Here is a 14080-nt window from a genome sequence, read left to right as displayed (position 1 = left end):
CGCGTGCCCGGCCCCGCTTGCCCGTGCCCGCCGCTCGCCCGCCCGCCCGCCCGCCATGCCCGGCTTCGACTACAAGTTCCTGGAGAAGCCCAAGCGGCGGCTGCTGTGCCCGCTGTGCGGGAAGCCCATGCGCGAGCCGGTGCAGGTTTCTACGTGCGGCCACCGCTTCTGCGACACCTGCCTGCAGGAGTTCCTCAGGTGCGGGCCGGGGGGAGCGGGGGACGGCCGTGGCCGTGGCGAGGGGGGACGGCGCCTGGGGAGGGGCCCAGGCCGGAGGCACGCCGGGCCTTTGTCTGCGCCGCGGCTCTGTGACCTCAGGGGCGCCCACCGTGACGTCACGGGGCGGCGGTGACGTCAGGCCCCGAGGGGGGACTCCAAGCACTAATCCGAAGGGTCCCGGGGCCCTACGGAAGAATTCGGTGCCTGACCGAAGGGTGGAGGTGGGAGAACACGCCCTTCCTGACCCGTGGCAGGCCCTCCCCCTCACCTGAAAGCCGGAGCGGCCTCATCCTTGAACTTCGAATCCGTACGGGAAGAGGAGGACAGAACTCTCTGTCCCGCACAGTACCTTAAGCCTCTGGAGTTTCTGCCCATCTAATCTCTTCTGATCCTAAGAACGATCCGAGAACGGCAGCTATTGTTCTCCCATTTCACAGATGGTGAAAGAGATTCAAAGAAAGGCTGCGACTTGCCCAGGGTCACACAATTACTTAAAGGCTGAACTGTGATTTAAGCCCGGGCTGCTTTTGGTCGTACAACAGAGGGAGGACTGTGACGCTACAGATCGCCCCTGAAGCAGTGGGACCGCTCGGTGTCCCTCCTTGCCCCTGGGGATCTTGAGTACCAAGAGTGGTCCGTAAATCGTGACGGAGGGGGTCGCACCCTGGGTGTTACTGAACCAGGGATCCAGGTGACCCCTTGGCTCTGGGGCATCTCTTGAGTTCTGGGTGCTCTGCGGTGTCCTGAATCTAAACTCTTTTGCTGGGAACTGTTCAGGCCCGGGTGTGGGGGGGCGAGATGAGGGAGCCCCCACTCCTGGGGAGGTCGTGGCCCAAGAGCACAGGGGAAAGCTGGGTCAGCCACTGCCGCCTGTCTGGAGGCTGTTTGCTGAGGGGGGAGCTAGGAGCGCAGGCAGGGAGCACAGTGCTCCCCTCTCCCTCTCGGCGCGCTCCCTCTCTCGGCGCTCCGCAGCCCCCCGCTGGCGGAAATCTCAGCAGGCCCTTTGTTTTCAGTTCCCCACAGCCTGGGCCGGCTCCTGCCCTCACATATGCTCCTGCGAGAGCTGCTAGGCCGCCCCCTCCTCCTTTTCCCTCACCCTCCTCCCTTCAGTGTACACACAGACTCCCCTACACACAGCCCCATTGTCTGCCGCGGTGCCCTTCCCCGGCCCTCTGGTTTCCAGATGAGGCCAGCTGAGCCCCTACCCCCTCCCAGCTGACCCACCCTTACTGCCTCCGAGGGAGCAGGGGAGGGGGCTGTCAGGCCGTTTCCCTCCACCACCTCCTCTGCCCCTCTCTCCGGCTTCTGCCCCTCCCCCTACCGGAAATCCCCTCTTCCGCTCCCATAGCCCCCTCCCCCCATCCTGTTTTCTCCCCTGGGCCTGGGCCTCCGCTGCACAGCCTGGAGCGGTCTCGGGCCCTGCCTCCCCCCTCCCCTAGCGCCTGAGCTGTGCAGCTGAGGCCCCCGAAGGAAAGAAGTGGTTGAACAGGCTCTGTCCCTCACCACCACCCCCTACCCTGCAAGCAAGGGTGTCCACAGCCCTGGCGGAACCTTTGTCCTGGCTGGGCCCCAAGCTGCTCGGGCTAATCTTCTGCCTGAAGCCTGGGGACTTGCCTTAGTCCCCTCCCTGTCTTCCAAACCACTAAATCAGCACATTCCTGAAGCAGCCAAGCAGACCCCTCCCCCATGGCCCACCCCTCTTTCCCCATTCCTGCCAGGGCTATTACTCAGGTTGGTCCAGGAAGGCTGGTTGCCCTATGGGCATGGGCACACCTCTTCAGTGCCTGGGCATGTATTGTTCTTGGCATTGGTGGCGTGGCCAGTGGTGGTAGTGGGGTCAGGGGAGGTGGGTGCTAGCAATCTTCTGGGCACCTGGGGCATGAGCTGCCCAGGCCCTATAAAGTACCCTCATGGACAGGGCTGTCATGTGGCTTCCGCTTCCGCCTTGATTTCTGCCTCCCACCTGCCTGACTCAGATCTGCCAGGAATGCCATGCCCGAGGGCCTTCAGTCCTACTGGGTGAGCCCTGGCCCTGCCTAGGCTGTGCACGTTGTGCCAGGTGTGTGTGACTGGGCCTGGCCAGGGTCAGCAAGGCCATGTTGGTGGAAGGAGGTGCGCCAGCAGGTTCCTTGGTGCTAACCGCCCGGTGGGGATTGGTGCAAGGTCAGAAAGCTTTCAGCGCCTGCCGTGCGGTGGCCAGAGTCTTGGCTGCGCTTGCCTGGAGGGTTTTTCTTGCCCCAGCCTCTTTTTTGTGTGTACAGTGTAGTAGAACCTGAGCTGTGGAATCAGACATCCAGGTGCTGCTTTACCTGTGAGTCTCAGTTCTTTCATCTGCAAAATGGGGGCATGCAGCCCCTTCTCAGAGGGAGGTGGTTAGGACTGGATAGGAGTGTAAAACACTGCCTTAGAGTGAGCCTCTCCTCTTTGCTTTAGAAGACACACCCTCATGGGAGGAGGGAAGGGATGGGGTAAAGTGGCCCCGGACTGACCTTTGCTCTGGGTTCTTGGACAAGAACGCTAATGGGGGCTGGGCAGCCCTGCCACTTCATCTCAGCCCATCGCTGCCCCCCCCACCCTGTCCCCCCAGCCAGTGAAAACTAACGGGTGGAGGGCAGGTGTCCTGTTCCTTTTCCAGACCGGCTGCCCTTCTTGGGGGGAGGGGTACCAGCTGCCACCTGTTGGCCACATGCTGTCAGAGGCAGCTGTCTGCCTCCACTGGGCCCAGAGCCCCTCCCCCCAGGGTAAGAGCTAGGATCTTCTGGGGTCTGGCTGAGAACGGGTCCAGGGAGGGAGGGAGGGAGGGGGGTGGGTCCTGGGTTCTCCCTTCCCATAGCTGGAGCCTGACCATGTCCGCTCCCCCTTCACAGTGAAGGAGTCTTCAAATGCCCTGAGGACCAACTTCCTTTGGACTATGCCAAGGTGAGCCCACAGTGCCAGGCAGAGGCCCAGGTTACAGGCTTTTGCCCTGGTGGGGGCTGGGGTTGCTGGCTGCCAGTCGGCTCAGGGCCAATGTCAACCCAGTACTGTGGAATCCTGTACCCCCACAGAGGGGGCCTCTTCCCTCCCACCGGGCCCGTTTGCAAATGCGGCCAGTGTTTGCCCTGGAGGGCAGGCACAATGCCCAGCCTGTGGGGGTGCACAGAGCTGCTCTGTGCCCAAAAGCAGTGCTCCCCTCCCCTTCGGGTGGCAAGCCAGACCCGTGGCTGATGGCCAGGACCCCTCTACCAGGAGGAAGGAAGCAGAGGATGTGCGGGCTGCCTGGAACTGAGCAGGCTGATTGGTTGCCACTCCAAAGGGAGTGTCATGTGCAGGCATGTTGGGGGACCCTGGTATCCAGCTGTGGAGCAGATAACCACCTGCTGTGCCTTTTATCCCAGGGCACAGAGGGGAATATAGCTCCAGAGAGTCTGTTAACTGACGCGAAGGTAGAGCTAGCCTGTCGGGGTGGGGGGGGGTTTGGTAACTGGGGACAGTAACACGCGCTGACCCTGCGCGGTTCCTCCCCGTCCACCCAGATCTACCCAGACCCCGAGCTGGAGGTCCAGGTGCTGGGCCTGGCTATCCGCTGCATCCACAGTGAGGAGGGCTGCCGCTGGAGTGGGCCGCTCCGGCACCTGCAGGTGAGTCTCTGATGGGGCCCGAGGGGGGCGGCCTCTTTCCTGGCAGGCGCTCACTGCTTCCTTTCCCACCAGAGCCACCTGAACACGTGCAGCTTCAATGTCATCCCCTGCCCCAACCGCTGCCCCACCAAGCTCAGCCGCCGGGACCTGCCTGCCCACCTGCAGCACGACTGCCCCAAGCGGCGCCTCAAATGCGAGTTCTGCGGCTGCGACTTCAGTGGGGAGGCCTTTGAGGTGAGGGGGGGCGGGGGGAGGCCTGGCCGAGGGACGCGGGAGAGCGGGGCACCCGGGAGCCCCGGGGATCGCTTAGCTCGGCCCCTCGGGCATTTGCGCAGAGCCACGAGGGCGTGTGCCCCCAGGAGAGCGTGTACTGTGAGAACAAGTGCGGTGCCCGCATGATGCGGCGCCTGCTGGCCCAGCACGCCACCTCCGAGTGCCCCAAGCGCACCCAGCCGTGCACCTACTGCACCAAGGAGTTCGTCTTCGACACCATCCAGGTGCGGCCCTCCCCGGGCGGGCGCGGGGCAGGGGGCGGGGCGGGGCGCGGGGCGTCAGGCTGCTGACCGCTGTCTCGGCCTCTGCGGCCCTAGAGCCACCAGTACCAGTGCCCGAGGTTGCCCGTGCCCTGCCCCAACCAGTGTGGCGTGGGCACGGTGGCTCGGGAGGACCTGCCCGGCCACCTGAAGGAGAGCTGCAGCACCGCCCTGGTGCTGTGTCCGTTCAAAGACTCCGGCTGCAAGCACAGGGTGAGCTGCCCTTCGCTTTCCCTCCACCCCCTTCTGGGTCCTTGAAGCGTCAGGTGCAGACGGGCTGCTCTGAAGCCTTCCGTCCTTCCCTCTGCCGGCCGCCGCCGCCTCCTAAGTGTCCTCTGTCCGGCCCGGTCAGAGCTGGGGCCCCGCAGCCCTGTCCCCGCCACCTCCCCTCCGTGCCCCCGTCCCGGCCCTGGGCCTGCGCCTACTGAGAACCGCCCTCCCTTCCTCCCCTGGCCCGGGGCTCTGCCAACAGTGCCCTAAGTTGGCGATGGCCCGGCACGTGGAGGAGAGCGTGAAGCCCCACCTGGCCATGATGTGCGCCCTGGTGAGCCGGCAGCGGCAGGAGCTGCAGGAGCTGCGGCGGGAGCTGGAGGAGCTGTCGGTGGGCAGCGACGGCGTGCTCATCTGGAAGATCGGCAGCTACGGCCGGCGGCTCCAGGAAGCCAAAGCCAAGCCCAACCTCGAGTGCTTCAGCCCGGCCTTCTACACGCACAAGTATGGCTACAAGTTGCAGGTGTCCGCATTCCTCAACGGCAACGGCAGCGGCGAGGGCACACACCTGTCGCTCTACATCCGCGTGCTGCCGGGTGCCTTTGACAATCTCCTTGAGTGGCCGTTTGCCCGCCGTGTCACCTTCTCCCTGCTGGATCAGAGCGACCCCGGGCTGGCCAAGCCACAGCACGTCACTGAGACCTTTCACCCCGACCCAAACTGGAAGAATTTCCAAAAACCGGGCACTTGGCGGGGCTCCCTGGATGAGAGCTCTCTGGGCTTTGGTTATCCCAAGTTCATCTCCCACCAGGATATCCGCAAGCGAAACTACGTGCGGGATGACGCCGTCTTCATCCGTGCCTCTGTTGAATTGCCCCGAAAGATCCTCAGCTGAGTGCAGACGGGGCTTCCGGAGAAAGGGAGGGTGGAATAGGACCTCAGTCAGGAACTGGCTGAACCCAGAGAGGGGGCCGGACCCCCTTTCAGCCTCTTCTGCCTAGGTTCTGTCCCCCTGTCCCCCCTCCCACCTTCCCTACCACCCTCAGGTGCCTCCTATTGGTGCTTCAGCCCTGGCCGCTGGGGTGGGAGCAGGTCTTGGGGTCATCAAGGGCTTGGAAACAAGTGATCGCAGGGTCTGTCTCCTCTCCTGGGCAGGGAAGAAAGACATGCCTTGGTGCCGGCCACACTCTTCCCGGGACTGAGGTGCCTGCTGGTGCTACGTCCCAAGAGCCATAGTTGGGGGAGGGAGGGGAGTTGGGAAAGTGAGGGGTGGGTAGGTAGTTAAAAGAATCTTGTCTTGAGATCTGATTTCTCTTCCCCTTTCCTTGGCTGTGCCCCCTCCGGTTATTTATTTACTTGGTGCCAGGAGGGCACAGCAGGGAAGCCCTGGTTTTTAATAAATCCTGAATTGTATTTATTAACTTGGTTCCAGCCTGACTTATCTGGGATGGTTAGGGCCCTGGAAGGCTGGGCCTAACTGTGAAGGCCCAGGGCCAAAGGCGGGCTGCTGCTTGCCACTCTGCCCTGCTGGGTCGCCCTCCCGTGGACGACAGAGGAGCTGCACCAGGCTTTGTGCAGGACGCAGTTGCCTGCCGCTGCCCACTGGTGGCTAAATGGGGGAGGTGCAGGCTCTGAACATTTTACAAGCCTGGAGTCCCTGATGCATCCATACTCGACCAAAGACTAGTATTTCCGCCCGAGGTGGGTCTTTCCTGGTCTAATGGTAACAGCTATCACGTGGCAGACACTGCCAAGCGCTTTGTACAGGCATGACTTCGTTTAATACAACGGGCAAATGAAGTCGCTTTGACCACCATCCTAAAAGAACCTATCTCAGCCAGCTGTGGTGAAGACTTCGTAAGGCTTGTGCCCAGCCCATACCCAGCGACTAAGCCAAGGGGCTTTTGAGGTGTACAAGGCACCGGGATTTTCTCATCTGTATTTGTTTATTTTCCATACAGGCCTCAGTGAGTGCCTGTGATTATCCACATTTGGCCGATGAAATAGGAAGAGGCGAGAACTGACTTCTCAGTGACCTTTCAGCTGGTTTGGGACAAGGCCTGGATTCTGTTTGAAGCTCCAGCAATCCCTGGCAGAATAGCTCCCGTTAATTTTGGCGGTAGAGTTGGGTTTAGATCCTTGCTGTGCTTGCTTTTTGGCAAGTTGCTCAGCTACGTAGGGTGTTGGTCTTATTGGTAAAATGTGAGTACTCCTGTTCCCCTAGACTTGTAAACTTTACAATTAATCAGCATCAAGTCCCTTACTCTTCTTGCTTGGCCCCGGGAAGAGGATCGCGGGGTGGCAACTATTACCTAATAGGGCTGGAGTTTTTGCCTTCACTCTCCCACAGGCTGAGGTGAAAAGAGCCCTTGTTAGGTGACAGGATAGGACAGTCAGAAATGCCAGCCTGGGGAACTAACCACCAGCTTACCCTTCAAAAGGTCAAATTCACTGACCAAGGAGGAGATGGGGCCCTGGCTGCCTTGCTGAGAAAGCAGAGCGCGCCTCTTCCCCAGATAAACCATCTCGGTACAGTGATGTCCGGAAGCCGGTAGGGAAAAGCACGGGCTCTAGCAAACGCCTACTCCCCAGCTCCCCAGCTCCCGCGTCAGGCAAGAGGTGGGGCCACCCGTCCAGCATCAGTCCGCCCTTGGGCTCCCTCTGCTGGCAGGACCGCCATGCACCACTCCAGGGGGCGCATTCACAGGGAAGGTCGGAGGGTGCCACCTAGACTTGTGTGCAACAGTGGGTGTCACGGTCGGCCCCAGAGCCCCTCCTGCCAGCGCTGCTGCCGGCAGGCAGAACTGCTTTGTAAACTCAGGCCAGGTTTTGCATCAGAATGTGAGCTGGATTCCACAAGCACCTGCCCGGAGAGGCCAGACAAGAGCTGGGCTCACCTCACGGCCGTGTGAGCTTGGCTGACCGCAGGTATGTGACGCAGGCAGAAGGCGGCTTGCTTTCCCAGGGATGGCATGGGGTAAAGGAGGCGAAGCGCCTTCTCTGAAGGGCACCCCAGAGACTGGCATGCTCAGAAAGGGACCGGATTTTCACGACTCCATCAGTACTCTGAGGAGCTGCTTCACGTTACAGATGACCGCACCAGCCAGAGGCCCTCAAAACTTCCAAAGTGCTGGGGGGGGGCAGGGGACGCCTGGGTGGCTCATTCGTTAAGCGTCTGCCTTCGGCTCAGGTCATGATCCCAGACTCCTGGGATCGAGTCCCCGCATCAGGCTCCCTGCTTCTCCCTCTCTGTCAAATAAATACAAACTTCAAAACAAAAAAAGTGCTGGAAGTGGAAGAAGGGGAGGGAGGGGCATCTAGTCTTCAGTTGGCTCATCAGCACACCAGATCCCCCCCTTTCAATGGTCCTTGGAGTGCAAATGGCAGCACACTGAGCTGGCAGGCAGGGCAGCAAACCCCTGCCCAGCGAGAGGCCCCGGGCTCTGGCTGCGGTCCACCACCCCGTGCTTTCCAACCAGCACAGCACCTGCTCTGGGCTAACGGGCCGGGAGGGCTTCCCTCTTAAAAATAAGGACTGGCTTCCCTTTTGGAAATGAGACATGTTAGAAACCACTACAAGAAAAATCACCTCAAACATTCACAGCATTCAACGAATAGGACAAGATCAGAAGGTGAGTTTTTTCTTTTTACTGGTTTATAATAATCTTAAAAACCCCATCACACCCATAAACCACCACAGGTGAGAAGATGAGGGAGCTGGAGAATGAATGCTACAGTATGTGGACAGCGTACGGAATCCGGTATTCCCTAGGGGCAGTGTGGGGTGGAGGCAGGGAGTGTGGATACGAGGCCCTGGCTTGGACCCTTATTGCTGGTTGGGGGTTGGCTGGCAGAGGGGGAGAGGGGCTCAGGGTGAACTAGGAAACATCTCACACCAAAGGCAAGGGCAGTTGGGGGGGGGTCACAGTACATTTTCCATGCAGACTAGGGGTGGGAGTGAGAGCTTCAGAGATTTGCACCCCTACACAGGAAGAGATTTGAGGGTTTGAGGTTTGATTTAAAGCCCCCAAGTTGGTGTCTGGTCAATTTCCTAAGATGGCAGCTCACCTTTCAGGGAGAGGCATTGGAAAAAATTGCGGCAAAAATATCTGGTTTGGAGATCAAACAAGGGATAAGGGGAGACAGTGGTGCTCTTAAAATATAACTCCAAGAAGCGAGAACAGGAAGGGGGGCCCTGGGTGAGATGGTGGTCAATGCCTTGGGGGGCGGACCTGCCCAGAAGCTGCAGGTACCCCCGAGGGCTCAGGGACAAGGAGGTACCAGTGTTCACAGACAGCAGGGAAATCAGGAACAATAAATTAGGACTTCATGTTGCTATCATTTGGCATAACACAATCAGGCATTTTTTCTTTTTTTTTTTTTTCTCTTTTTAAATATAAGGCAACTTGCCAACACATAATTTAGAAACTGGTCTTCAGTCACATTGCTTCAGATCACTAGAGAATTTCTGGCTAAAGAACAGTGGATAGTAAACAAAACCCCAAATCTTAAATAAGAACATCAGCTCACATTCCCCAGAGACAAGAGGAAAGGTAAGGGCTTAATTTGGTTTTAAAAAAAAAAAAGCCAGAGCCCAACTATGTATCTTTAACAGAAGGGTGCAAAAAATTACAAAACATGATCTAAATTTAAAGTTACAGAAAAGTTTTAAATTTCTAGCCAACTATTTGCCACTTGGGAATGAGACACACTGAGCATGGGGTGAAGGATGAGTGTGTGAAGGGCGGCGGGCAAGGGCAGGAGGGGCTGTTTCCCACGGAGGTCCGCCTCCAGCTGTTAGAACCATGCTCATTTGGTAAAGGAAGAATTCAAAGAGCTTAAGGCTTTGTGTTTTGTTTTTTTTTTTCTTTCTTTCTTCATTAAACTGAGGGGCTGCAAGAGGAGGTGACGAGAGGGTGAATGTACCTGTGGGGCCGCTCACACAATGCTACTCAAACCCACACTACATTCATACAGAAACAGGACATTTAAAACTTACAGTGTAGAGCAATATTCTTAGCCAGTGTAGAGAGAACCAAATGCATTTTAACTTTTTTTTTTCTTTTTTCTTTTTTCTTTTTTTTGGTGTTTTTAATTCCGAACTCCAATGTGATCATCCTTTACCTAGTTAGTTCCTCAAGATCCTGTTTTGTTTTGCGTGGTTTCTGGCGGGGCACGAGGGATGGGAGCAGCAGGTAAGTTAGGAGAGACAACAGTGAGAAAGGGATCTTGGGTATGCTCAATGGTCACTACCTTACTACCTTTCTCTAGGGCTGGAAGAGGGAGCAGTCAGGAACTAAGATGCCAATACAAAGATCTTCTCCCCATGCCTCTAGGCTATGGCCAAGTGCCTGCAGGGTGCCCTTGAGGAGGGTAGCAAGGACAAGTGCAGTGGCTCCCAGAATCAATGTAGGTGTACCACAAAGCCCTGAGGAATGGAGAGGGGTGGGAGGAGGTGAAGACTGGGTCTGTTTTGCTTTGAGATCTTTGGGTGAGTAAGGAATTAGCTTCCAGAGCACTTAGGAAGTCTGGCTTCTTAGTCCCAAAGAGACAGAGACAGACAGGGAGAGGGGCTGGGCACCACAGCCACCTTCCCCAGGGCCCTTCCCTTCCCCACACCTCAGTCCTAAGGAAAACAGGCAGAGGTGCAAGAAAAGACGGGAGGTGGTTGGTGGGAAATGGCCAAGGTGAAGGGACTGAGAGGCAGCAGAGAGAATAGCCTGGAGTTGAGGTTAGGTCCTCACATAAACCCAGAAGTTGCTGGGGATGGTGGAGGGGAGGATGAGGGCACAGGGGATCCCCTGCTGTCCTCAATTAGATCCCACCAAATTCCCTTTCTTAGACATATAAGAATGATCACATTGGAGCGGTGAAATTTTGAAACTATCCAATTACTCAAAAGTAAGTCTAAACCTAGGAGGGTGACGTACGATCTGTAGCTTGTGGAGGGCACCAGGGCTCCCTATCTATACCCAGGGTGCTGAATATGAAGATTTCGACTATCTGCGGGCTCAGGGGCTCGGCTGCCAGGGGCTCGGTGGGCCTTGCTCAGCATGGCCAGGCTCTGTTCTCGAAAGCAGGCCTGCTGGAAATCCCCGCTTAGGTAATCCACCGTTTGCATCAAGCTGTTCTGGCTTGCCACTGGACCGCCCCCGGTCCCTGCTCGGTAGTGGGCCCCAGCAGCCGTCCCACAGTCGAGGGGTGCACCCGTGGGCTGCCCACCATGGAACGGCATGGCGAGGTCCTGAGACCCCGAGCTGTCGCTATTGGGGGTGGGCAGAATGTTGTTCCACAGGGGTTGGAAGTAGTGACCATTGGGGTAGGCCAGTGGGGCTGCCAGGCCGTTGACGGGTGGGGATGGGGTTGGCTTCTCCAGGGGTGGCTTCAGATGGAAGGACTGTGCCAGGCAGAGTTCCTGCGGGTAGGCAGGGGCCTTGCCCACAAAGCCAGGCCCTGCCAACTCACGTCCTGCTGCATGCTTGCCTGTCAGGCCAGGGGCTGGCGTCCCACCAGCCTCACTGCACATCTGCTGTAGGTGGGCCAGCTGGTGCTGGTTCCAGGCGACTGGCTTGAGGTCGCTAGGGTAGCCAGTGGGGGCTCGAGAGATGCCCGTGGGCAGGTTGACAGGGCCTGCGGCAGGCAACGCGGCTGTGGCCGCATGGGTGTGCTCCATGGGATTGACCACACATGAAGGCATTGGCGTAGGGACGCTGTGGGTCGACACCCGGGTGCTTGCATTGATGAGCAGACTGCGACTAATGGGGCTGGGGTTGGCGATCTGGCCCTCACACACTGAGGTAGTGCTGATGCCTGCCCTCGTCTGGCAAAACTGGTTGATCTGGTGCACGATGCTGCTCAGGTCCGGGGGCTGGCTGTGCTGCAGGGTGGCCGCCATTGAAAGGGGGATAGTTGAGGTAGACACGGTCACATTCGGGGGGGCATCTGAGTCTGGCATCTTCCGACCTCCATGCAGCAAGGGATTGGGGGGGTGCTGGAGACCCTGGTGAGATAGGGCCGGAGGGTGGACCAGGCCCTGGGTTTGGGCCATGGGCTGAGGGTGGCCCAGGCCCTGAGGCTGCTGGAGGCTCTGAGGGTGGGCCAGGGCCTGGGGTGGCGGGATACCCTGAGGGTGCTGCAGCGTCTGGGGAGGGGCATGGGCCAGGGTCTGTGCATGCTGCAGGGCCTGCTGGCGGGCCAGAGCCTGGGCCTGGGCGTGGGCTAAAGTGCTGGGTGCTACAGTAGCACAGGGCGCCACCGGGGGATTCATGATGGCCTCAGGGAGCAGTCGGGCTCGGGTGCCGTCAAAGTCCTTGAGTATGCTTTTGGCTGGCACTTTGACAATGGCAAGCAGGCCTGCCTTGGTGGCAGCCTGAGTCGGGTAGGGGCTGTAGCGCTGGGCTGACGTGTCGAGGCCGTTCACAGTACGACGAACGTGTTTCCGCTGGGGAACCTTCACACTGTTGGGGAAGATTTTTATAGTCAGTGGGTTGTTTGCGACCTTCTTAGCATACGCGTCCAATTCGGCTGGGGTAGGATAGTGAGCAGCTCTCATTTTCTGTGTAGTGTCCCCTAGAGAGAGAGAAGGGTAAGGAGAGCAAAGAAGGAGAGGGAGCTCATCAGTGCCAAGCCAACCAGCCCTTCTAGACTCCCCTTTTGAGGGTGTAGGGTAGAGCGGGGGATAAGGAAGTCATCCTGGTCTTCATCTCAGACCCAGTCTCCCTGAACCCCGACAGTAACAAGCACCACTAATGTTTAGTCAATACTTACAACTGGTCAGGCCTTGTGCTAAGTGACAGGCTATCTCAATGAATCATCACTCCTGCTTTAGAAGGCAGCTACGATCAGGATTCTCATTTATAAACGAGGCCACCAAAGATCAGAAGAGCAGAGCAACTTTCAAGGTCCCAGATTTTGGAAATCAAGAACCTGGCCAATTCTCACAAAGGTAACTGACAGTTGTTCCCCTACACGGAACTCTCTCCAAGTTCCTACCAGCCTATGCTGGCCTTGGGGGTGAAGGTTCTACACGGAGCTGCTTGTCAGGCCCCTCTGTGGCCACTCAGTCCCTTTCCCATGACACCGGGGTGAAGAGGGTGCCCGCAGTGATGCCTCTTCAGTCTGCGGTGGCCAGGGAGGCAGCAGCTTTCTCTTGTGCCTTGGCAGCTGGGGCACCATACCCCCTGGGTGGGCATCCTGGCACAGCAAACAGGATGCTTTTTTTTTTTTTCCTGCAGGAGCAGAGCAGTAAGTTGCCAACATCTCTCCCCTAGCCTTATGTCACAAGTTCACTTTTGTTTACAGCTCACTCTCTGCCTGACTGGGTGAAGATCAAAAGGCTTTATTTATTTCCTGGTGGGGCAGGACAGCACAGAGGGAGCTGAGAAGAAAGGATTCAGAGAATCTTTAAGTCCTGAGAGCCAAAAATAGTCTGTATTCGGCCCTTGTCAGCTGTCACTTTCCAAAATGAAAGAGAAAAACCTGCCTTCCTTTGGAGACTGCGGAAATACCCACTCACTCAATGTGCCTCATTAACGTTAACGGTCTCTTTGTTCGCATCCCCAGCGGCCACCCATGGGGGGGGGGGGGGGGGCTCCAGCGGATGTCGGACTTCCAGTCAAAAAGGAAAAGGTTCTGAGAACGAGAGCTCTTTAAGGATGCCAAGCTCCTGCAAAAGGTCTCAGCTCTGTTCTCCCCCCTCTCTGAGGTAGGGTCTCTCCTAAGTATACACAGAAGGTGCTTAATAAAGGCTTGCTGAGTGAGTAAGCCCCCAGACTGCCCAAGCAGAAGGAAGGGGCTTGGCGGGGAGCCCAGGCTCAGCTAGCGAACTCCCGCCCTATTTCCTCCCCTTGCAGGAGGCAGCCAGGACAGAGCAAGGACTAAGCTGACTGAATGCCCAGCTTGTGGCCTCAGCTGCCTTGGCCCAAGGAGACCCCATTCAGTCACGTCACTGGGCATCAACTGAAAGGGAAGTGGCTCAAGGAGTGGGCTAGAAGGAAGAGGGCACAGCTGCCTTCATTTGGTGGCATTGCTGGTTAGCCTGGCAGCAACTGCTTAGAAAATGCTGCTCTCAGAGGCAGGAAAAGAGCTCAGGTCCACAAGGCGCAGGGAGATTTGGTCCCACGCGCACCAAGGTAGAACTGAGCACAAGAGTACAGAAAGAGTTGTGCTCTCAGGGGCACAATGCCGCAATGTTGTAGGCACTCCCACGCGTTTGAGGTCTGCTTTATTAACCGCACATAGAGTGGATGCTCTGTCCATAAATGAAATGTTTGTAAGATGACAGATTTGGAGAAGGTCTTAAAAGGATGAATGTGACAGTGACAGTTGAGGCCAGGAAGGAGAGGGAGGCTCAGAGGCCCAGAAACCTTCACTAGGAAGCACTAGCTGATGAGCAGAATCAAAGCCCCGAGAGCAGAGTCTGAGTTCTGCTGCTTATTAGCCACTGACTCTCAATGGGCTTCAGTCTCCATAAAGTGGGGCCATTTTCTGACCCTTGCT

General features: G+C 57.7%; 2 protein-coding genes across 2 annotated transcripts in view; one reads left to right on the top strand and one right to left on the bottom strand.

The window, feature by feature from the left end:
• Positions 1 to 55: 55 nt before the first annotated feature.
• Positions 56 to 5966, top strand: TRAF4 (TNF receptor associated factor 4). The gene is made up of 7 exons (XM_021704167.1): positions 56 to 198; positions 3087 to 3138; positions 3735 to 3839; positions 3912 to 4073; positions 4175 to 4336; positions 4430 to 4585; positions 4845 to 5966. The coding sequence occupies exons 1-7, from the start codon at positions 56 to 58 to the stop codon at positions 5475 to 5477; spliced, it is 1413 nt and encodes a 470-aa protein (XP_021559842.1). The 3' UTR covers positions 5478 to 5966.
• A 2254-nt stretch (positions 5967 to 8220) lies between these two features.
• FAM222B (family with sequence similarity 222 member B) overlaps positions 8221 to 14080 on the bottom strand; it is a 76673-nt gene continuing 70813 nt past the window's right edge. The window contains exon 3 of the mRNA XM_021703914.2: positions 8221 to 12151. Within this exon, the coding sequence (XP_021559589.1) occupies positions 10545 to 12151 (1607 nt within the window). The 3' untranslated portion in view covers positions 8221 to 10544. The remainder of the gene's footprint in view (positions 12152 to 14080) is intronic.

The sequence above is a fragment of the Neomonachus schauinslandi genome, chromosome 15 (genome assembly GCF_002201575.2).
Source record: "Neomonachus schauinslandi chromosome 15, ASM220157v2, whole genome shotgun sequence".
Taxonomy (NCBI): Eukaryota; Metazoa; Chordata; class Mammalia; order Carnivora; family Phocidae; genus Neomonachus; species Neomonachus schauinslandi.
This window is presented reverse-complemented; position numbering and strand designations above follow the sequence as displayed.